The sequence below is a fragment of the Haplochromis burtoni genome, unplaced genomic scaffold (genome assembly GCF_018398535.1).
Source record: "Haplochromis burtoni strain Fernald_Lab_line unplaced genomic scaffold, NCSU_Asbu1 Contig_615, whole genome shotgun sequence".
Lineage (NCBI taxonomy): Eukaryota > Metazoa > Chordata > Actinopteri > Cichliformes > Cichlidae > Haplochromis > Haplochromis burtoni.
In genome coordinates, this window is record NW_024582976.1 from 178,604 (window position 1) to 199,112 (window position 20,509).

A 20,509-nucleotide genomic window follows, 5' to 3' on the forward strand; every position below is an offset into this window, starting at 1 on the left:
CAAATGTGTTCATCCGCCCACACTTTTCGATCAGACAGAGGGCGGAGATTGGTTTTCACCAGCATGACTGCGTCACTGGAGGTATGCGACTGCCCAATGTTGACCCCAACTCTGCCCGTGGAAACTTTTATTTCCTGTGTAGATTTAGAAAAATAAAGGCAAACTTCAGTCAGTAGTTGCATATCTTTGGTACAGAGTCCCTACACAAGTCAAAGTTGTTGCTGCAGAGGCAACACTGAGAGATGATACTTCTTCCAAGGTGATACTTGAATGTGCCATAGTTACAAGTAATGTTATTATTTTGGAGGATACTTAAAGTAAATACAGTTAAGCATATACAGTGGATATTATTCTGGTCTCGGACAGAAAAAACAATGTCAATCGGTTTATTTTTCTAAGCGTTAAATTAACTCAGGTTTGAGGGGGTATTCAAGCCTTTCCCAGCTGTGTTCAGTTAACTGTCGGGTTCACGCTCAAATTCACACCACTGATCAGTTTAAAATCACTAACCTGGTGTGAGGAAACCGAAGAACCCGGAGAAAGCATGCAAACTCAAAGCAATGACCTCGTTCTGAAATGTGTGAATGTGAGCTTGAATTGTTGTCTGTGACTCTGCAGCCCACCACATCTCTTAAGTGGCATGCTTTAGCTAATCGACAACCTTGAATTGGGGAGGGGGGGGGGGTGATTTATGGATATTTCAGTCATTAATTACCCACATCCCACAGCCCATAGACATGCAGTTAGTGGGGTCAGGGTTTGCTGGTGATTCTAAATTGGTCGTAGGTATGATTGGTTGTGGGTTTCTCTGTGTTAGCTCTACATAAGCAGAGTGAATCAAAGACCATCTATACTGAGAGGTGACAAGTTTTAGATTTAATAGAATATATTTACCATTTGTATACTTCAGGTAATGTAATACTATAGACTTTCCCCCCCCCCAAGTGTCTATAAATGATTCTTTCCCAATTAACTGTGCAGATTAATTTATTCCATTAAAGGGAACAACATGAACATTTTAAAAACACAAATTAACACCAAAGCACAGGTTTAAAAACGTTCGCTTCATATGTCAACAGTACTGTAATCAGAGTGGCATTTGGCTTTATTTTCTCTAAAAGCATACAGTTCTGTGAGATACAAGTCATGCATGAACTAGTTTTCAGCACTACTGAGACAGGATGTTTCCAATTATAGAGATCTTGTGCAAATGCAAGTCCTACATATTTGTTTAATAGTCACACGGAAGGAAAAGGAAATCCAGGTTAAAGATTAGAAGTCATCCAGGTCTTTGTGTCTTTGAAATGTTCCATCATTTGTCTTTTCCCCATCATATAGCTCCAGTCTTGTTTACACTTTTGGTTTCCAGCAAGTTCATAACATTAAGTGAAGAAGAGACAAAGATTTCAGCGCACTTCTGCATCCAACACAGATAACAGTAAATACTTTATTTTATTTTCAAATTACATTATCAAAACTTTTTGTACAAAATGGATACTTAATACAACGAGGTAACAATCTCATCCTATCACATGTACTTTTAGGTTGCAAACTTCTTCTGGCGGACAGGTGCTGGCAGCTGAGACATGATGTCCAGGAGGGGGCGCTCCACTACCACCAGAGAGAGATCCTCCAATAGACTGACACACATGAGGTGCTGTGGGACAAAAGATCAGCAGAAGAGATGTCAGCAGAAAAGTGGTAACTAAGTGGCTTGGTGAAAGAAGCATCAAAATTCTGGATCCATGGCCAGGAAACGGCACAGAACCCACTGAGAACTTGCAGTGAATCCTCGAGAAGCTGGTGGACAAACAAAACCCACAAATTCTGACGAACTCCAAGCACTGGTTATGCAAGAACGTATAACCAGTATAATATCCACAGAGGCAGGTGTCTGCCACAGCCAACGAACCCAAGTGCTACAATCTACAACACACATTAGCAGAATGTGAGATACAAGTTGGAACGGCATAAACTGAGACACACAACCAAGTGGTTGTGATAGTGTACAGGAATATTTGTGCCGCCGTCTCCCTCTGGAAGATATCATCAGCTGTGGTTGTGAACAACAGTACCAAGGTCCTGTGGGACTTGAAATTCCAGACAAACAAGGAACTGCTAGTTCTAAACTTCCAGGATCTTCTCTCCCTTACACGAATCTAAAAATAAAGTGCTCTGCTATTGGACTGAACTATGAATAATGAACTGAAAACCGTTGCTGTACATCCACCTTTACCTGACATAGTGCACCTTACAACACAAAAACATTTTTTATATATACACACATCTATATATCTCTCTATCTATCTATCTATATACACACACACACACACACACACACACACACACACACACACACACACACACACACACACACACACAAATTTCAGTTACTTGTATTATTTTCCAGCATGTTTATAACTTTAGCCAATAGCAGGACTTTCTCTTTTCGTTTGCTCTGGTTAACTGTCTCTTCCTCACTCACAGTGAAGAACAGTCACACTTTAGTGACACGTGGCTACAAGTGTGCGAGCTAGTATAACAGCTTCATGTGAAGGATTAATGGAAGCTGAAAGTTATTTTTTATTATTTGTAGTTTGTTTATTTGTTGCAACAACAATGACATTGCTCAAATGTCTCATTTGAAACAAGGTGGTTTCTTTGCTTTTTGACCACCGTGCAGCTCTGAATTATTTGTCTGACTGTGATGATGTGTATTTCACAAGGTGGGATTTCATCCTTGAAAACTACTACATGTGCGCTTATAAACATAGATGAGTGTGAAGCGGACGCTACTGTTTGAAGCAGTAAAATGAAAGATTGTAGTCACCATAAATATCCTACCTGGAAACTCTTACAGATCTTAAAGGCATGGCTTTGTCCAATCCTCTGTGACACAGGAAGGCTCTTTAATATCATTTGATTCCAGAGCACTGCATTCAATTCTGGGAAGGGCTGCATGTAGATACAAAGACACAGAAAGACACAGTGACAGAAAGAGATTAGTAAAGCCTCAAGATTCTCAAAAAATTGTTTTCTAACAGAGGCAGTCGCACTTTCTCCTTCTCCCTCTCCCTTATCTTTCCTGCTTGGCTTCTCATGTCTTTTGTATAGTCTCGCTTATTCTAACCCTAAGAGAGTCTCCCAGACTTGTTCTCTAAAAACCTAAAGAAGAATTATGGATTTGATCAACTGGTCCCTTAACAGAATTGACACCCTCCTGGGCTTGGGAGAGCCTGATTGTCCTGCGGAGACGTTTGCTGCCAGATACTCGATGGTCTGTTGCGTCGTGTGTCTGGCGACACTCTCGATAGAGGACATTGAACGGCTGATTGGAGCTGGCTCGGACCTGGCTTATCGAAGAACATGAAGCGGCTATAGCTGTTCAAAATCCCACAAGGCTGGCCGACATGATAGACGATGGGCAGGGCTGTGAGTACTCAGACTGTGTTTGTTTTTAAACGCAATATGGATAACATCTTGAAGAAGAACAATGGGAATTGAGAGACCTGGTGACCAGTGACGGACATTAGACCAACTGTAAAATTGGAAGCAGTTCGTTCGCACTAACCAAAACAACTGCCATCTTCCTCTCATGCGACCCCCCTGGCGCCAGCTGGATGCTCAAGGTAAAAGCTGGCGGGAATAACAAAAAGTCTCCCGAGGACTTCTCGATTAATTGTCGTAATGGATACATACAAACTAATCCAAAGATATTAGTTCATCAGTCATACAAGGGAACATCAGTGAAGATGAGTATAAATGCAAGGTCTGAAATAACTGCTGAACTGTCCATAAATCCTTGGAGAGGGTTAAAATGTTTGCTCATGACTCAGACACGCACAGATGTTTAAACTGCAGTGGTGTCCATAGTAGGAAACCACAGAAACAGCTGCTGCTCTCCACAGAAGTCTGCAGTGCTTTGTAGTTTTGTGTGCTCAAAAACAACACTGCTGAATTAGTTATAATGATGTAGCATGAAGAGAGAGGCAAGCACAGTGGTGTTAGTCACATGATCAGGGCTGCCACTGGTTCTGGACTTCCTGTTATTAAAGCTTATCGAGACCATTGAATCATATTCAGCTTTCTCCTCCATCTCTATCACACTGACGCCTGGGCCAACTATTTTAACACAGCTATGGACATGCACACACATACCAGACTCTGATCAATGATGCAGAACATGTATGTGTCGTGCAGAATGATGTGATCCGGGTTTTTCGGGTTGAAGGTAATGTGGGTGATGGGCGTGTCCCGCTCCAGCCACAGGGAAAGCAGTCCTTGTGTCTGCAGTCTTCGACTCCACTGTGTGTACTCCTTCTGCACCAAGGAGAATTCAAAGATCTGCACACGACAGAGAACACATGCAGTTACAGGATCTGTTGGTTACTATGAGATCTGAGTAAAACTAAATCTTAAGCCGTTTCTGACCTGCTGGTCAGCATGCACAGAGATGAGATTGTTGGTCACTGGGTGGATGGCGATTGTAGTCGGACAGGAGTTGTACACAGGAACCATACAGTGGAGCTACAACAAAACAAATTAAAATTTTACAAACTCCAATCTATCAAAAATGATTCAAGTTTGACACATCAATAAATCAGAACTCACCTTCATCTTGTGGAGGTTGTAGATGTGGATCTCACAGTCAGTGTTTGCTGTAGCAAGCCATTTACCATCATCACTGGCACAAAGGAGGTGCACTGGCTGTCTGGAACCTTGATATCCAACACACATACATACACACACCAGTTATGCAAGATGTTATCAAACAGTTACAACTGCACAGTATAGCTGCATGTAGCATTGGCAGGGAATGGCCTTGGTGCATTAGGATTCGTTTACATGTGACCACACTGGCAATTTGCATCATGGAGCAGAAGCAGTGAGGATCTCTGGCAAGAAGCCTGAGGAGAGTTAAGCAAGAGTTGGGTCTACTGCTACAATCTACAAAGAGGAAACAATAACTTGACAGAAGGAGCTGCATCAGGTCGGGAATGCCTACTGGTTACCATTTAAGTCCGGCTTTGATCTGTCCCAGTAAATATCGGGCTTTACAGAACCGTCCCTAGACATTTGAGGGAGAACGTTTAGTGCAATCATTTCTTTATATTTTCCTTCCAAGGGGCCAGACCTTCTTGTACCGTAATCTTATTACAAGAAGCTATGATGAATCCAAATTTGATATTTTTGATGCGTCATAAATATGTATAAAGGAGGTCAGAACAGCGAGTTTACAGGCATCTGTAAAACATGGTGGAACGTCTGCCATGGCTTAGGATTATTTTTCAACCAGAAGTATTGTTAAAATTATTGCAATTGTAATTAAATGAACACACAATCACTGTCAGCTTTTTGATCACCATGCAATATCATCTGGACAGTGGTTTCATTTATCAGCATGACAAAGATCCCAAACAGTCTCCCAGCGCAGTAAAACTATACCTGGATAGAAAAGTGGAAAAAATGCACACAATGGTGTGTGTGTGTGTGTGTGTGTGTGTGTGTGTGTGTGTGTGTGTGTGTGTGTGTGTGTGTTGGACTCTGGACTCACTAACAGGCTCCGAGGAGCATGGAGTCTAGGAGCCAGCTTCAAGTTCCAAAAATGCATTCACTCGAATGCATTTTTGGAACTTTAGCCTTGGTGAGATCACTCAGGCCTGGGCATTAATTTGCTTCAAAATATGATGCATGTACACAATATATTGTGTTTAAGGTACTGTCTTGTCTTTCCGTTTGGTTTGGCTTCAGTGGGTTGTGCTCCTGGCTTTCCACTCACCGGTCTTATGTTTAAGGGTATGAAGATATCTGCACTCCTGTTGACTGACAGCAACAACAATAACTGAAGATTGGCAGGAGGAAGCAAAGAGTTTGGAGGAGTCAGAGGAGAAGCAGAGCTGGTGGACCGAGCGAAGCTCTTTAGGCAGCTTGGACACCTGGAGAGATGAAGACACAGAGACCATCACACTTTGTTATATTTAGTCAAAGGCATCATTTTACTCTTGTGATTATTTGAGCAGCTTTACATGTAAAAACTTTTGTTGGATGGTAAATTGACACATCCAGTGAACCTGCGGTCTACACCCCGGTAGCTTGTCAAGGGGGGTAAATGTTAGTTTTAGCCACTCTGTGGTGCATTGAGAGAAGAGCTGTGATAACTGTGCACTGTTTGCACTCACAGTTCTTGACAAGAGGCATGCTCGTCAAGAACTTCACAGGCATGCTCGTGCTAAGGTACCCACCTTGTTAATGCTGATGGTGTTGTTATACTGTATTCTGTAGAGACGAACACTGGAGACAGTGGAATATGCCAACCAGCCTCCACATGCAGACAAAGCACTACAGCAGATGTGATCCTCTCCCTGCAGGAAGCGACACACAAAGTATGGATACATCAAGCACACTAGCGCCTAAAACTAATTCTTCAAGGGTCATTGTTAAGTGTCTTGTTCAATCTGACTGAAAGGAAACACAAAGGTCACACTAACACACCAGGGGCATCATTTCCCTGCAATTAAATTAAATGTATTTTATTAGAAGACAATGTAATTATATTTAAAGCTGGTTACATTAGAATTAGAAGGTCAAAGTCTGTTTTTTTAATTTTATTATTTATTTATTTAACACACTATAAAGACATAATACAATTGCAGTGCACCCCCAATTTTGTTGCACATGTACAATTACAATAAAGGACGTTTCTATTCTTAGGATGTTTTGCTGGACTCTTACCATGTGTGCAATCATGCTGCTGTAGTTTTAGCAAATGTCCTATAAAGTTACTTTGTGAATCACAGGACGTACACAAAAAACTTCACTGTAAAAACACTTTTCGCACATATAAGGGCGTTAAACACACAAACAAGACAGATTATATATTTTAGTGTTTATGTCAACTAAACAATGACAAGTTACCAGATTTCATGATTGTAGAGAATTGTTTTTTCCTGTACACTTTCTAAAAATGTAACATTCCTTGTGAACAGAAAAGCCTTGACGCCACAGCTTGAAAGGAAGCAGCCAACTTTTAGAGCGTTGCAGCAAACCAAATGTTGCTCTGAAAGAAACTACGGATACATCGAAAATATTAACACATACCTTCCTCTTCAGCTCGATCAGCTTCTCTGGTTTCCTCTTCACAGGTAGACGGTCACCAGGTTTTCCTGTGTGTACATAACAGAATTATTACACTTTAGCTTTTCCACCAGTACCTACTCGGCACAACTCGATTAAACTCCACTCGGTTTCTGCCACATCTATTACAACTGAGCACCACCTAATGCATGTGGGATTGTTACAGCAGTGCAGCCAAAAGTCCTGTGACGCAGTATGCGACACAAACACAGCACAGCGATGGAGGTCGTCACGGCGATGGTACACCTGCTGTCATTATTATTATTATTATTATTTACTCATCAAGGATTCTCATTACTGGACTGTAATTCATGCAAAGCTGCTGTAGTATTCAAGAATAAACTGTGGAACTGGAAATAATCATTTGTTTTATTTGTCCCTTCAAGGGCAATTTTCATTGTTAGCAAATCAGTGAAGGTGCTGAGTGCACAATTAGCACGACGAACAAAGCTGAAGCAGACACAATAAGGGGATTATTCTCAATAGCAGTAGAATTTTTTTGTTTCATTGTTGATTAACTACGTAGATCAAAGAGCTCCTTACGTTTTCTTATAGTTAAATGTTTCTCTATTCAAGTGTGTTGCTCACCATGTCCTTCACTTTCTCCAAGTTTCCACAGCTCTAAGTGATCAGGGAACTGGAAGAGAAGGAGTCCAGCTTTCTTTGCACAGCCAACCAGGCTCCTCTACAAGAAGACAGAAAAAAGGTCACTGCACATTGTAACAGGAACAGTCATGGACAACATTGGTTTTAATAAATGGTATTAAACATTATTAAAGTGCTTCAGAATAATTTGTTAACAGGCTAATCCATGAGATACAGATAGAATAACAGGTTAGTTCAATTTTAAAGACGCCACTTTAGCTGAATTGACTTGTTCGAGGTTTTCTTCTACTCACATGTGGAAAAGCTATTTTGCGCAGTGCTGACTCTTGAGTGTTCTTCTCCACCTTATCCAGCAATGGGCGCACCACCAACTGGGTGTCCATACCTGAAGGAAAATATCGAAACTTTACATCTAAACTTTAAATCCCTGGGTTGCTTCTTTAGCCACTTTGATTTAATGCGCTGATTTGCATGATCCCAAATGTTTTTTCCTTTTGTCAGCTTAACTTTTTACAAACACACATCATGAGACCAGCATGACTGAATTTGAATGTAAAACTAACGGCAGCAACAGCAACTTGACTTTTAAAAGACAGGCCCTCTCTATACCCAGCTCTATTATCCATCTGGACACTACCATAACCACAAACAGACCACTAATAGGGACATGACATTGTGTTCAATAAGACTTCTATACAAGCCGCCTTCTTTGTGCAACCAGGGTTGTTGCCTGCACTGGCCATTAGAATGAGCACAGATTTGAAGCACAGAAGCGAGCCACCCTTTATATTCCACATTTTCCAGCCTTCGTTTCTCACATGTACCAAACAGCAGAAAATAGTCTGCTCCAGATGCTTCTGGACAAGTGGAAATACTCAGTGTTATTTAGGTGAGGTTGCTGCCTTGAGAGGATGCACTGGAGGCAACACTGGTGATGCCCTCTTTGTAGAGGTAAATGCACAGTTACCTACACTTTGCACATCAGGCAATCTGACCTCACAGACTTTGTCCTGAGGAGGTGGCAGGTTAACACATAGTGTTGAATACTTGCATTCCTACATTCATCTCTAGATCAGTAATTTTCAGAGTGAGCCGGGGCCCCCTGGTGGCCACAAAGATACTACTGCAGAAGGGCCGCAGAAATAACAGAAATTCAGCTTGAAATTACTCTATGTACAGCGACATATTCCTATAAATGTTGTTTTTTTTTTATATATAAAAAGCAAATTAAAACACATAATTTGAGATGGTTAGTTTGTGATATTATTCATTACGTTGACCTGAATTTACTGCTTTTGTATTTAGGTTTGTGTCTAAGTGGCCGGTGAGTCTCACTTTGTCCTTAACACTTTGCGTATGACTGGGTAACATTCACAAGGACATAACTCTCCCTCATCTTTTGAGCTTGGGTGGGCTCTATGGGAGTTTCTTGTTTTTAAGTAGGACACAGCACTCTTGAATTTGGGAATGGGTGCTCTAGAGAGCAGGTCACAGGAAACTTCAAGGCTGAAATATTGGCTAAAAAAACAAAAAAGACATGTTAAAATATGCTGCAAATACTAACTTCTATGTTTACTTGAGGTGAGGAGGATGACATTTTATTAAGACGCTTTGTCCCTTTCCTTCTCATTCATTTATTGGGGAGCCCGTCTCCAATGATTAAACAGCATGAACCTTCATGCTGGCACACATTTAAATGTCTCTACGGCACACGAACACCTCTGACGTCTGTCCCTGTGCCTTTGGTGTACTACATATGAGCTCACTTGATTACGCCTATGTATTTTTAAAAGATAAATTTATGTGAATGCATCACTTTGTTTGAAATTACACATTAATCTCTAAATTTGAGCATAATATCATTTTTTCCTATTAAATGACCTAAAAATTACTGACTGTACCTTTAATCCAATAAGGCAGCTCTACTCCTTTGGAAGATCAAAAAACTAGTTCAGTTACAGCTTCACCTACAAAGCTCATCTTTCGCTACCAGCCATCATGTCAATAGCAACATTAAAAGAACACTTAGAAAACATCTTTACTGACAGAATCGTGGACTCATCGCCTGTATAAACTTTGAAACATCAACAATAACCGATTACATATAGAAACTTCCAAAAGCAGATTTAACACTTACCTCCAGAAACCACTGCGGTGTCTGTGTGAGCAAGTGCACTCACATCATGGGAGTGGTTTCGAAACGTCCTGGTCCGGACCCACTCTTTATCATGCTGGTCCACGGTTGAGGAGATGAACTGGAACTGGATGACAGTGCCCTCTGATGTTCCAGCTATGACACTGCTCTCATCCTGTGAAGCATTTATAACCAGTGACTTTACAGGTGTGTGCACCCATAGCTAGCTGCAGCAGTGAGTGTATCATCTCACCTTTGAAACAGACAGAACCAGAACATCCCACTTGGTGACCAGGTAAGTTCTAACCAGAGTTCCTGTGAGTCCGTTCCAGATCTGGACCTTTCCTGCAGAATCACCACTGATGATGGTGTGGTCGGACAGATAACCAACACTCCAAACAACCACTTCTTTATTCTTTGATGCTCCCATAGCCCTGTCCACCAGCAGTCTGCGTGTAGCATGCCCTGCAGTCACAAACACAATCACATCAGTAAAGAACACACATCTCTTCTCATGCTCCATTTCAGTTTGAACTGATTGTATTTCTGCTAATTGTGCAAAGCAACTCAAGGAGAAAATACCCGTCTCTGCATCAAAGATTGTGATCATGTCAGTCATTCCAGCAGCAATCTGTGCACTCGATGGATGCCAGCACAAAGATATGATGCGTCCTAAAGAGGTCAAATACAACTGAATCAGGCGGGTTCACAAACACAAATATTTGTTTAAGACAGTTTTGTCATCCAGTGGTTATTAACACAAATGATCTTATCTTCTCATTAGTATAGGTGCTGTCTCTGTCTCTCCAGAGCGCAGACTCCAAGTTGGAGTCAGAAAAAACTCGATGCACCATTTGTGGTACAAATTTGTATTATGCAAAAGCACAGCCTGACACCATTTTAAGTTCAGTTGATCTGTTTTCAATACAACACACAGCTGCAGTAATATCAGCTGTTCTACTGTTCACTGTCTAACGTTTGTAGCCATTTTAAAGACAGAAATTTAGACTCTTTAAAGAAAAGACCTGTGAACTAGTTTGTCGTCTTACCTTTATGTCTGTTGAGGTTTCTTTGAAACTGGATCCTCTCCTCCAATATTGCAAATATCTTTACAGTCCCGTCCTCACAACCAACCTGACCCAGAAAACATTTCTTGTGATTAATGTATCAACAAGACTTCCTGATGAGTCCGACACAGGAAATATCTGAAGTGTAAAATAACATCCAGAAGGTTTACACTCACTGCCAGCTGTGTTCCCTGGCTGTTGCTACTGATGGTCCAGATTGGTCCTCCATATGCATCTACAGTATACTGGGGCCTCAGGTTCTCCAGGTCATACTCTGTGATCTCTCCATTCAAACCAGCACTGAACAATCGATGGCCCACCCAACACAGAGCCTCAGTAGCTCGGCCATCCTGTCCTGGGATCACCTGAGAAAATTAAAACCAGTGTGGAGGTTAGGTTCAGGTTTCTTTATTTGTACCTGACATTTGGTCTGCAGCCGTGAATCATCTACCTTCCTTCTGCCATTACAGAAACAACAGACACAACACAAAAGCAAAGTACAAAATACCCAAACCAAAAATTAATAATAATTTTAGCATCATATTATTACCCTCAAGACCACTTTTACAAAACTCCATTATGCGATTGAGGGGTTTGGAAAAATGTAGAAAAATGCAAACCCCGAGCTTTGGCACCTGACACATCTCGCACTCACAGCAGTGATCATCATGCCTGTGGCTACATTTAACCACTTTCATTGGCTTTTAGCAATAAAAAAAAAAGAAAGAAATTTGGACAGTAACCAGAAGCCTTGGTCTTGAACATCCACACTTCAAACGGTGAGGTGGATGTGTCTCTTTGTGCAGTTCGAGTGTCTGGCTAGGCTCTTTAACATGGTTACTGGGGGTGAGGGGGTTCCCATGCCTGCCACTCTCCACTTGTCGTGGGAGCTTCCTGACATCTTCTCTCTCACACACAAACACACAGCAGAATTGTATTTTTGTTTATCTCCTTTTATTTTTTAAGGTGCTATGTGCATTTTTAGATCTATTTGGTACAGATGCAGGAGTTGGAGACCCAGTGTGTGTTGGCTTCATCCTTGACTCCTTCAATAATGAGGGAAATTACTGCACAAAAAAACAACACTATGGTTTAAGAGTGTGACAAAAAGTGATACAGAGCAGTGAAGGGTTCCCTACAATTAATCTTCCAGCCATTATCAAAACTACACTATACTGCTGAAGTAATCACTTATCTGCCTTCACGCGCATTTGAACTTGATGGACGTCTCATTCTTAATCCATAGGGTTCGATATGCTGTCAGCCCACCCTTTGCAGCTGTGACAGCATCATCCTCCCTGGGAAGGCTTTCCACAGGTTAGGAGTGTGTTTATGGAAATGTTTCATCATTCTTCCATAAACACATTTATGAGTCCAGACACTAATGTTGGATGAGGAGGTCTGGCTCAGTCTCTGCTCCAATTCATCCCAAAGATGTTCTGTTGGGTTGAGATTAGGACTCTGTGCAGGTCAGTCAAGTTCTTCCACGCCAAACTGTTCATGTCTATATGGACTTTGTTTTGTGCACTGGTGTGCAGTCATGTTGGAACAGGAAGGGACCATCCCCAAACTGTTCCCACAAAGTTGGGAGCATGAAATTGCCAAAAATGTGTGAGCATGCTGAAGGGTTTAGGGTTTCTTTCACTGGAACTATGGGACCAAGCCCAACCCCTGAAAAACAACCCCACACCACCAAACGTAACACTTGGCACAACACAATCATACAAGTACTCTTCTCCCAGCAACCTCCAAACCCAGACTCATCCATTGGATTGCCAGATGGAAAAACGCTCCATCACTCAAGAAAACATGTTTCCACTACTCTAGGAACCAGTGGTGGCGTGCTTACACCACCTGTATGTGACGCTTGGTGATGTAAGGGTTGGATGCAGTTGCTTGGTCGTGGAAACCCATTCTATGAATCTCTCTATGCATTGTTCTGGAGGCCATATGAAGTTTAGAGGTCTGTAACAAATGAACCTGCAGAAAGTTGGAGACTTCTGCAGACTATGCACCTCAGCACCTGATCTCACTCTGTGATTTTACACATCGTACCATTTTATGGCTGAGTTCCTGTTTACAGTACTACTAACAGTGGACTGTGGAATGGTTAGTAGAGAGGTAATTTCACAACTGAGCTTGTTGCACTCGTGGCATCTTCTCACAGTACAATGCTGGAGTTCACTGAGCTTTTGAAATTGATCCATTCTTTCACAAATGATTGTAGAAGCAGTCTGCATACCTAGCTGCTTGATTTTATATACTTGTAGCCAACTCGGGTGTTCCAATGGATGATTTGGATGTGTGAATGAATACTTAGTGCATTTAAACCATGCAGTAATGTCATCTATCTGATGGCATTACCTTTTCTTGGAAGAAATTGTCATTGAAGTTGAAGATTTCTACTGCGCCATCAGCCCGGGCCACAGCCAGCCGCTCAGTTTGACTGTTGAACGCCATGGTCCGGATAGCACTCGGCATGTAGTCAAAGAAGCGGACTCGGTGTACTTTAAACTCGCCCATTATTGACTAGAAAACAGGAAAAAAGGTAGTCGCATTTCAGTGACAGCTGGGCAAAAGAAGCAAAACAATACTCATAAAACAACCTTTAATGGCATTTTGAAGTTCATTGAAGGTTTTTCTTAGTAAGAAATTGACAATTCCAAAAAGCCCAAAATGATTGTTTGAAAACACTTACTGCCGATCTGAAAATGTACCTAGAATACATAAAGACGTTTCTTACAATTCGCAGTTTTATCATATAAAACGCTTCATCCTTTTCAACGAGCAGTCACCTCTGCCTGCCAGTATATCACAAAGTTTGACAAGATTAAGACCTTGTATCAAAGCAATAAAATGAAAAGTTCGCCATCTCCAGTTCATAAAATATACAGAAATGAGCAGTCTTTTCACTGTAATGGAGATAAAAAAAAATCATCCAAAAGTTCAGGAAAAAACCCAGATAGATACAAATGATACAATTTTTTGTACATGATTAAGTGAAATAACTATTTGATGCCTTGAAGCCCAGTCAAAATTCTGGCTCCCACAGACTGGCTATGCCCCCTTGTGGCACATCTCAACATGAGTTTTGTCTCATCTATGGTGATGGCACACCATAGATGAGACAAAACAGCTGTCAGATGAGCTCTGATGAGATACAAGACCATCAGAAAGGAGCTTTGTGAGAGGGTGACAACTTCCGGTGAATCGGGATCTTGCTATGTGGAGTTGTTTACAATACATCTGCTCCCTACACCATCTTGCCGCGGACCCTAACTCGGGGAATGTTGAATGCCCAGTCCAGATACCTCGAACTCCGGAGTTAGCGCGTTCAAGAAAAAGCGAGGAAAAACAGGATTTTGCATCAACACCACATATGAGTGGACGGAGTGAGGCCTAGGGTCTTTTCCGGAGCACTTCAGAGTTTGTATGGGCAGTGTGTGTGTGTGTACGGCGTCCATTTCTGTGTCTCCATGTTGGGTGAGTGTTTATATATGCGTGCATGAGGGTGGGAATGCATGTTTGTGTCTGTGTGTGCTTGTTTGTCTGTGTGTCAAAACGCGTCTCAGACTCCCTCTTTCTCTTATAACATCTCAGCCCCCCAGGTGTGGGGGAGCCTGAGATGTTCTACTTTGCTCGTTACAACAGGCTGACATGTGGATAAACATAACCAGTTAACGTGAACTGTAACACCGGTCTGCCACCTGAGGTACATAATGAGTAAACGAGTTAAAAATCTCCCACACGCTGCGCTGAATATATTAATCAAACAAATATCACAAAATTCACACATCTAGGTAAAAAAAAGTGCTCGCTCTGTGTGCTAATATAAGAAGCACGAACTGCGACAACCTACTCGTTAGCAAAGTGTAACACCTTACAGCTCATCACAAACACGTCGTGTAATTCAGTTGCATTAATTATTAATGTAAAACATAAGTTACCAACTGTGCCTCTTCGCTGTCGCCAGACTATCTTGAACACCAACTGGGACACGCCAGGACCCACGTTGTTACCCTTTGAACCGGTAGTGGATTCATGGACATACGTCATCACGTCGACAGTACGGACAACGGCTTGGATGAAATGTAGTGGATAGTAGTTGCATATGGATTTATTGGAATGGTTCATTCAACTGCTCCAAGTATCAGGGAGTTGGTAATTGGTGCATGGATTCTTTGTGGAATGGGAATCTCCTATCGTGTGCTGTAGATTACATCCCGGAGTCTTGTTACTTCAGTTCAGTGGGTGGCGATAATACACCTGGTTGTTGATGTCAAGCGCCGAAGAAGAAGACGAAGAAGAAGAAACGCTCCCAGTGGGCGGGAAATACTGTCGGAATACGAACTGAGTGAAGAGTGCTGGTTTGTGACTGCAGCTGAAGCTACATCGGTAGCAAATTAGTTAGTGTTATTGCTAATCGTTATTGACGGGAGGATGGTTCAAATAATGATCAGGTAAAACTGATGAGCGAACTTTATCTTTTCATTACTTAGTGCCAAATATATGTTTATGGGGGAAATACTCAAGGCAAGTTCACGCTAATAATCGGAACAACTATAGTGTCATTAGCCACATTTTAAGAGGAGAGTAGAACTGATACTTAAATTTAAAGCGGGATTTATGGTCCAGCAACACTTCTGACAAAGACTAGACCATTGAAATGCTTAATGTTTGGTTTGTTAAAAGTAAGAAAAGGCTCATTTCATATTTATATCCTGTTCATAGCCTGTACATAGCTTGTACTCATTACAGCCTGTACATACTTATAGTTATAGAATATTCACAACAAACTTCATACCGTGTACATTATAACATACCATAATAGACCCATTTCTGTAATATACTTACATATCTATACTATTGCTAATATATATTGTAATATATCTATATCACTAAAGCACTTCTGGATGGATGCAAACTGCATTTCGTTGCCCTGTACCTGTGCATGTGCAATGACAATAAAGTTGAATTCTATTCTATTCTATTCTTAAAAACTCAGGACCAGGACCAAGCTCTAGTAAATCCTCCTGTGGTTTTGCCATGATGCTGACAGAGAGGGAGAGAAATGTTAGACATCCCTGTGTAGGCTTGGACAGGTGCATTTATCAGAGGATGAGATGGGTTTTTTTTTTGTTTCATTTGAAATTTATATCAGTATACAGTATTGCTATCACATTATACATGCGGAGATAAAATACTTGTTTTAGCTCAATAAGTTTGTATGAGAATGAGGGAAGTCAAGGTTTAAGTCTAAAGTTGAATCTGTTTCGTACATGTGAGTGGTGTGTGCCTGAGCTAACAGTGTGAATATTTATATTTTTTCTTTTTAGAATATATTGACACTTGAATGTTTGTTTTTATACAATTAAGTTTTTAGGGGTACCTTTTTATTATAGAAAATTATAACTGTAAAATGTATTGAAATCTTTCACCACAAGGTGGCAGGATTTTATCAGAAAGTTTTGCTTAATTGTCCAGCATTGCCATTATTAAACGCAACTTTGAAAGGATGTTGTATTGCTCTTGAAATATAACTTTTAATCTGATGTTTTTTTATGTTAATTAAAAACAAACTACATAACATATGCTCTTTTATCTACCAAATTAAACAGGCTGAGTATGACTGCTTTATAGGCTGTTGATATGCATCTGCTCTTGTAGAGGCAGCCCGGATGGCAGCAGTCCCCCCGAGTGGCTGGTGGTGGAATTACAGGGGGAGATGGTGTCTAGACACAACTCTGGTCTGGCAGGAAATGTGATGGGAGATCTACTGTATACCAAAGAGGTACACAACATGCTGAAAAACACAGTATACCCCCCAAAAAGATCATTTATGTATTTACTAAAATCCAGCATCATTTCCCTCAAAAATAATAGCAGTGTTTATAAATCAATTAAAATTAAGTTTATACGAGAATAGCACAATCTCACACAGAAGAAAGTACTTTAGGTAGTAATAAAGCAAGTTTATTTATGAAATGGGACAGTATTGGTACAAAATACAGACTGACATGAAAAGCTCTGTTTTCTGAATTTTTTTCATTTTCAGTTTTGTTTTGAATTGTCATTGTGTCACCCAAATGCAAGTTTTGGATAATACAAAGATTAATTAAAGAAATGCAAATAGTTTACAGCCTTCCAAACTTAGCTAACAATGTCAACAGAATGTGAAGAAACAGCTGCTATGTTATGTCGAAAACATCTGCGTACTTTGATTAATTTAATTCAGTTTCAAAATGCAGTCACATCAGTGCAAAAATGGCTGGTGAGAGAAAATGAGATGCTTAGGAATTTTCCATTCCCAGCATAAACACCATGGTCATACCAGCCACACAGACTCGTGAATCAGCATACTTGATGATAATATCAACATGTACAACTGAAGTAACAACAATGTTCGCTTCCACTTGTCTCAGTTGGGCTGTGCCTGTGGCTGCACAAGACTGCCATCAACTTGGCACTTAAGCATCTGTTTGATACCCCTTTTTAGGGCTAAGACAGCAGACTTCCAAAAATGAACCCATGAGTCCTATTGTGTCAATAAATGACCAAGTCATCAGATCAAAGAAAAAGTGGTACTTAAGTTGTTCTTGTAAATGGTGTTGGGGGAAAGCTGAGAATCCACTGCCACTGAATTATTATTTTGTTTCCCATCCACCAGGGGGTGCCAGTGCTGATTGTAGGACATCACATTATCTACGGGAAGCAGGTCAAACTGGAGAAACCCTTTGCTGTTCTCACCAAGCACTCGGGCCATTCACAGGGCAGTCACAGCAGTAACAACAATGAAATAACACAGGAAGCAATGGAAACAGACCAACAAGGCTCTGCTTCCACATCTTATTCTGTGTCCGCACTCATTAAAACAAAACTGATTTTTAAGATCCGCCCCAAACCTATCATCACTAATGTACCCAAGAAGGTGTAGCAGGACTACATTTCATTGCGGGGACAGAGTCCCTGTCTGACTTGTCTTATTCTAAGAAGTATTTATACTGTGATGGTTTCTGATCTGAATGTTGTTGGAGGCAGCTTTTGGAAAGCAAAATAAGACATCAATGGGTTTGTCACTACCTGACTTTCTGTCCAAATTTAAAGAAAAACTGCAAATGAAAATTGTCATTTCCTTTTAGTCATAGGAAAGACTGTATATGCTGGGCGGACTGATGGACAGTTGAAGCGTGTCTGAAGGCAAAAATTACATTTGTCATATATAATAACTGATGCACTCAACCTCAACCTTCGTGCCTCGCAGCAAGAAGGTTTTCTCTTCCTCCCACAGGATGAAGGCCTGCAGTTAGTGGGTCTTATCCTGTCTGTATTTCCTTTCCTGGGTGTCCCGCGCCTGTGGTAGCTGGGATAGGCTCTAAACCTATGACCCTGATAAGGATAAGTGAAAGATGTTAGTAACAGCAGTTTTTGTGTGCAGTCATGAATATATATTATAAAGAAATACTGGTGCAGACAAAGTTTTTTAGGGGCTTTGAACCAGAAATTAGACATACTTTCACTTACACTTTCTGTTTTACTTTTATTTTTGGTAAAATAGATTTAATTAAAATGGATTCATCGAGATAAAAATCAGATGATGCTAATTGTTTTGTAGTTTTAGTTCACCTTAACACTCTGGAGGGAAAGGGCACTGCAAATCAATACACATTTATTCGGAGTAACACATTTTGATCATTCCAGAGATTTGGGAACTCTGCCAGTGCACACTGAATTTGTTCTAGCATCACATAGTAGCCCAGAGTCTGAGAGCATTTTGAATTGGACTTTAAGCACTCACACACTCTCTCACAGATGCAGTGGATTTGGGTTCAGTATCTTCCCCAAAGATACATGCACACTGTGAGTCACTGAGCTATCTTCTCATCCCTTCTGTGTTTCTTTACTGTCTTTGGATTGATGCAGCAGTTGTATTATAATAAACTGAAGTGTAGATGATGAAATTGAATGATGTTAAAACTGAATAAATGTGATGTTTGAAACAAATACAGTTAAAAATAAAGGTTTATGGGCAGTTTAAGAATATGTACATGAATAAATTCAATATGTAATACTGTAATTGTCTAATGTGTTTTTGTTTTATCTGAATATTCCGTTCAATTTGATTTATATAGCATCACAACAACAGTTGCCTCAAGGTGCTTTACATTATAAGGTAAAGGCCCTACAATAATAGAGAGAGATCCCATCAAACAACCCTCTTGGAGCAAGCATTTGGTGACAGTGTGAAGGAAAAACTCCCTTTTAACAGGAAGAAAGCTCTGGCAGAACAGATTTTAAGGAGGGTTCGCCATCTCCCACAGTCAGTTGGAGGTGATGGGAGAAAGACAGGATAAAAGACACTGTGGAAGACATGCATAGCTTGAAATGAATCGCAGGTTATGATGGAGGAGGCCTTCAGACAGGTGGGAACGCTGGCATGAGTCAGGGAGAGGTTGAACAGCCTGATGAGGATCCTTGCCAGCTGGCAAGGCTTTGACCACAGCCCTGGGGTGACAGGGCTAATATAAGAGAGGCTATAGTGGCATTGCTTTGGATTGTAGGCAGACTAGAGGTAAGTCAGCAGGGGGCTGAGCATTAACTACAGTGTTGAATCTGTTAAAGACTGGCTCTGTCCTCACCACCCTCAGCTCTTCTGCTGTTGGATGGCAGGAATCCAGTGATTGTCTTCTTGCCACTCCACATCTCTCATGTTGTTCTGCTGGAGTATCCACTCCAGCTTTCTCTTGTAATTAGTAAATTGTATTTCCACTGTATATATCAGAAATTTTTAAAGCTTTTATTTTACAAGAAGTGCAGAGAGCAGTGGGAAAAGCAGGGCTGCAACTTTGAAATCATTTGCGTGGAATCCAAGACTGTCCTTCACGTGACTCCTTCAGAAAGCTTCACGAGGAGGAACAGGACATAGACGTTATTTCACTTTGGGAAATTCACATTATAGCAGCAAGGAAAAGAGAATTAAAGATATAGCAGAAAAAATAAATGAATAAGAAAAAATTCTGTACAAAAAAGCAAAAAATAAAACCTATAAAATGTATAATATTTACAAATATTTATAAAGAGTCAATGCACTCAAATTGAGAATTTTTTGTTTCATATGCATATAAAGTGCAGTAGGATTGATGCTATAAAGAACTGTATAATGTTTTGATCCAGCCTAGGAAGGATGAACTTAATTAAAATTTGTGTAGAATCGCTTATCAGAATTTCCACTTTATGTAATTTGTCCGGTTACATTTTCACTATTTTTGCTTTATCTAGCTGGCAAGGGATTTTGCAGATTTAATGCCATGTTTAGAGTTCTCCAAACACAGTCTTGGCACCAGAAATGATGTCTTCCTATCAATTCTTTAATTCAATTCCAGTTTTAGTTTTCTCAGGTGGGAAGGCTGTAGTAGAGAAGGTCATGTACTAATGGGGAGGTGGCTCTGTCCCTGGCTGCTCCAAGCTATCGTTGGGCAACATGCTGTGTTCACTTAGTCTGTCTGTCTTGTATGTCTCTGTATATCTTTGTTTAATGTGTTTTTTTGCTTTTTCTGTGCCTGTACTGTAT

The 20,509-nt window shown here is 40.7% G+C and overlaps 2 protein-coding genes across 3 annotated transcripts; one reads left to right on the forward strand and one right to left on the reverse strand.

The window, feature by feature from the left end:
* Positions 1-969: 969 nt before the first annotated feature.
* utp4 (UTP4 small subunit processome component) lies at positions 970-15,099 on the reverse strand. 2 transcript variants are annotated; one of them, XM_014330677.2, is made up of 17 exons: positions 14,893-15,099; positions 13,306-13,470; positions 11,118-11,306; positions 10,924-11,008; positions 10,457-10,546; positions 10,128-10,339; positions 9,878-10,049; positions 8,034-8,125; positions 7,723-7,819; positions 7,099-7,163; positions 6,243-6,362; positions 5,780-5,936; positions 4,612-4,718; positions 4,432-4,527; positions 4,159-4,344; positions 2,845-2,955; positions 970-1,657 (listed from the first exon to the last, which is right to left on the reverse strand). In XM_014330677.2, the coding sequence occupies exons 1-17, from the start codon at positions 15,073-15,075 to the stop codon at positions 1,541-1,543; spliced, it is 2,244 nt and encodes a 747-aa protein (XP_014186163.1). In that variant the 5' UTR covers positions 15,076-15,099; the 3' UTR covers positions 970-1,540. The 2 variants fall into 2 exon arrangements, with proteins under 2 accessions (XP_014186163.1, XP_005951242.1); XM_005951180.3 differs by having other exon boundaries at positions 14,889-15,007.
* Positions 15,100-15,191: 92 nt separating this feature from the next.
* Positions 15,192-18,728, forward strand: chtf8 (CTF8, chromosome transmission fidelity factor 8 homolog (S. cerevisiae)). Its single transcript, XM_005951179.2, has 3 exons — positions 15,192-15,401; positions 16,609-16,732; positions 17,609-18,728. Exons 1-3 carry the CDS (start codon positions 15,382-15,384, stop codon positions 17,873-17,875), a joined length of 411 nt encoding a protein of 136 aa, XP_005951241.1. The 5' UTR covers positions 15,192-15,381; the 3' UTR covers positions 17,876-18,728.
* Positions 18,729-20,509: the final 1,781 nt, after the last annotated feature.

What these genes read in the sequence shown, in the direction of transcription:
- utp4 (XM_014330677.2), bottom strand. Translation starts at nt 15,075, where the DNA reads ATGAACCATTCCAATAAATCCATATGCAACTACTATCCACTACATTTC. An exon ending in AAACCTCAACAGACATAAAG is followed by an intron (nt 10,547 to 10,923) that starts GTAAGACGACAA and finishes TGACCTCTTTAG; the next exon opens with GACGCATCATATCTTTGTGC. An exon ending in AGATCTGTAAGAGTTTCCAG is followed by an intron (nt 1,658 to 2,844) that starts GTAGGATATTTA and finishes TTTGTCCCACAG; the next exon opens with CACCTCATGTGTGTCAGTCT.
- chtf8 (XM_005951179.2), top strand. Translation starts at nt 15,382, where the DNA reads ATGGTTCAAATAATGATCAG. An exon ending in ATGGTTCAAATAATGATCAG is followed by an intron (nt 15,402 to 16,608) that starts GTAAAACTGATG and finishes CTGCTCTTGTAG; the next exon opens with AGGCAGCCCGGATGGCAGCA. An exon ending in ATCTACTGTATACCAAAGAG is followed by an intron (nt 16,733 to 17,608) that starts GTACACAACATG and finishes CCCATCCACCAG; the next exon opens with GGGGTGCCAGTGCTGATTGT.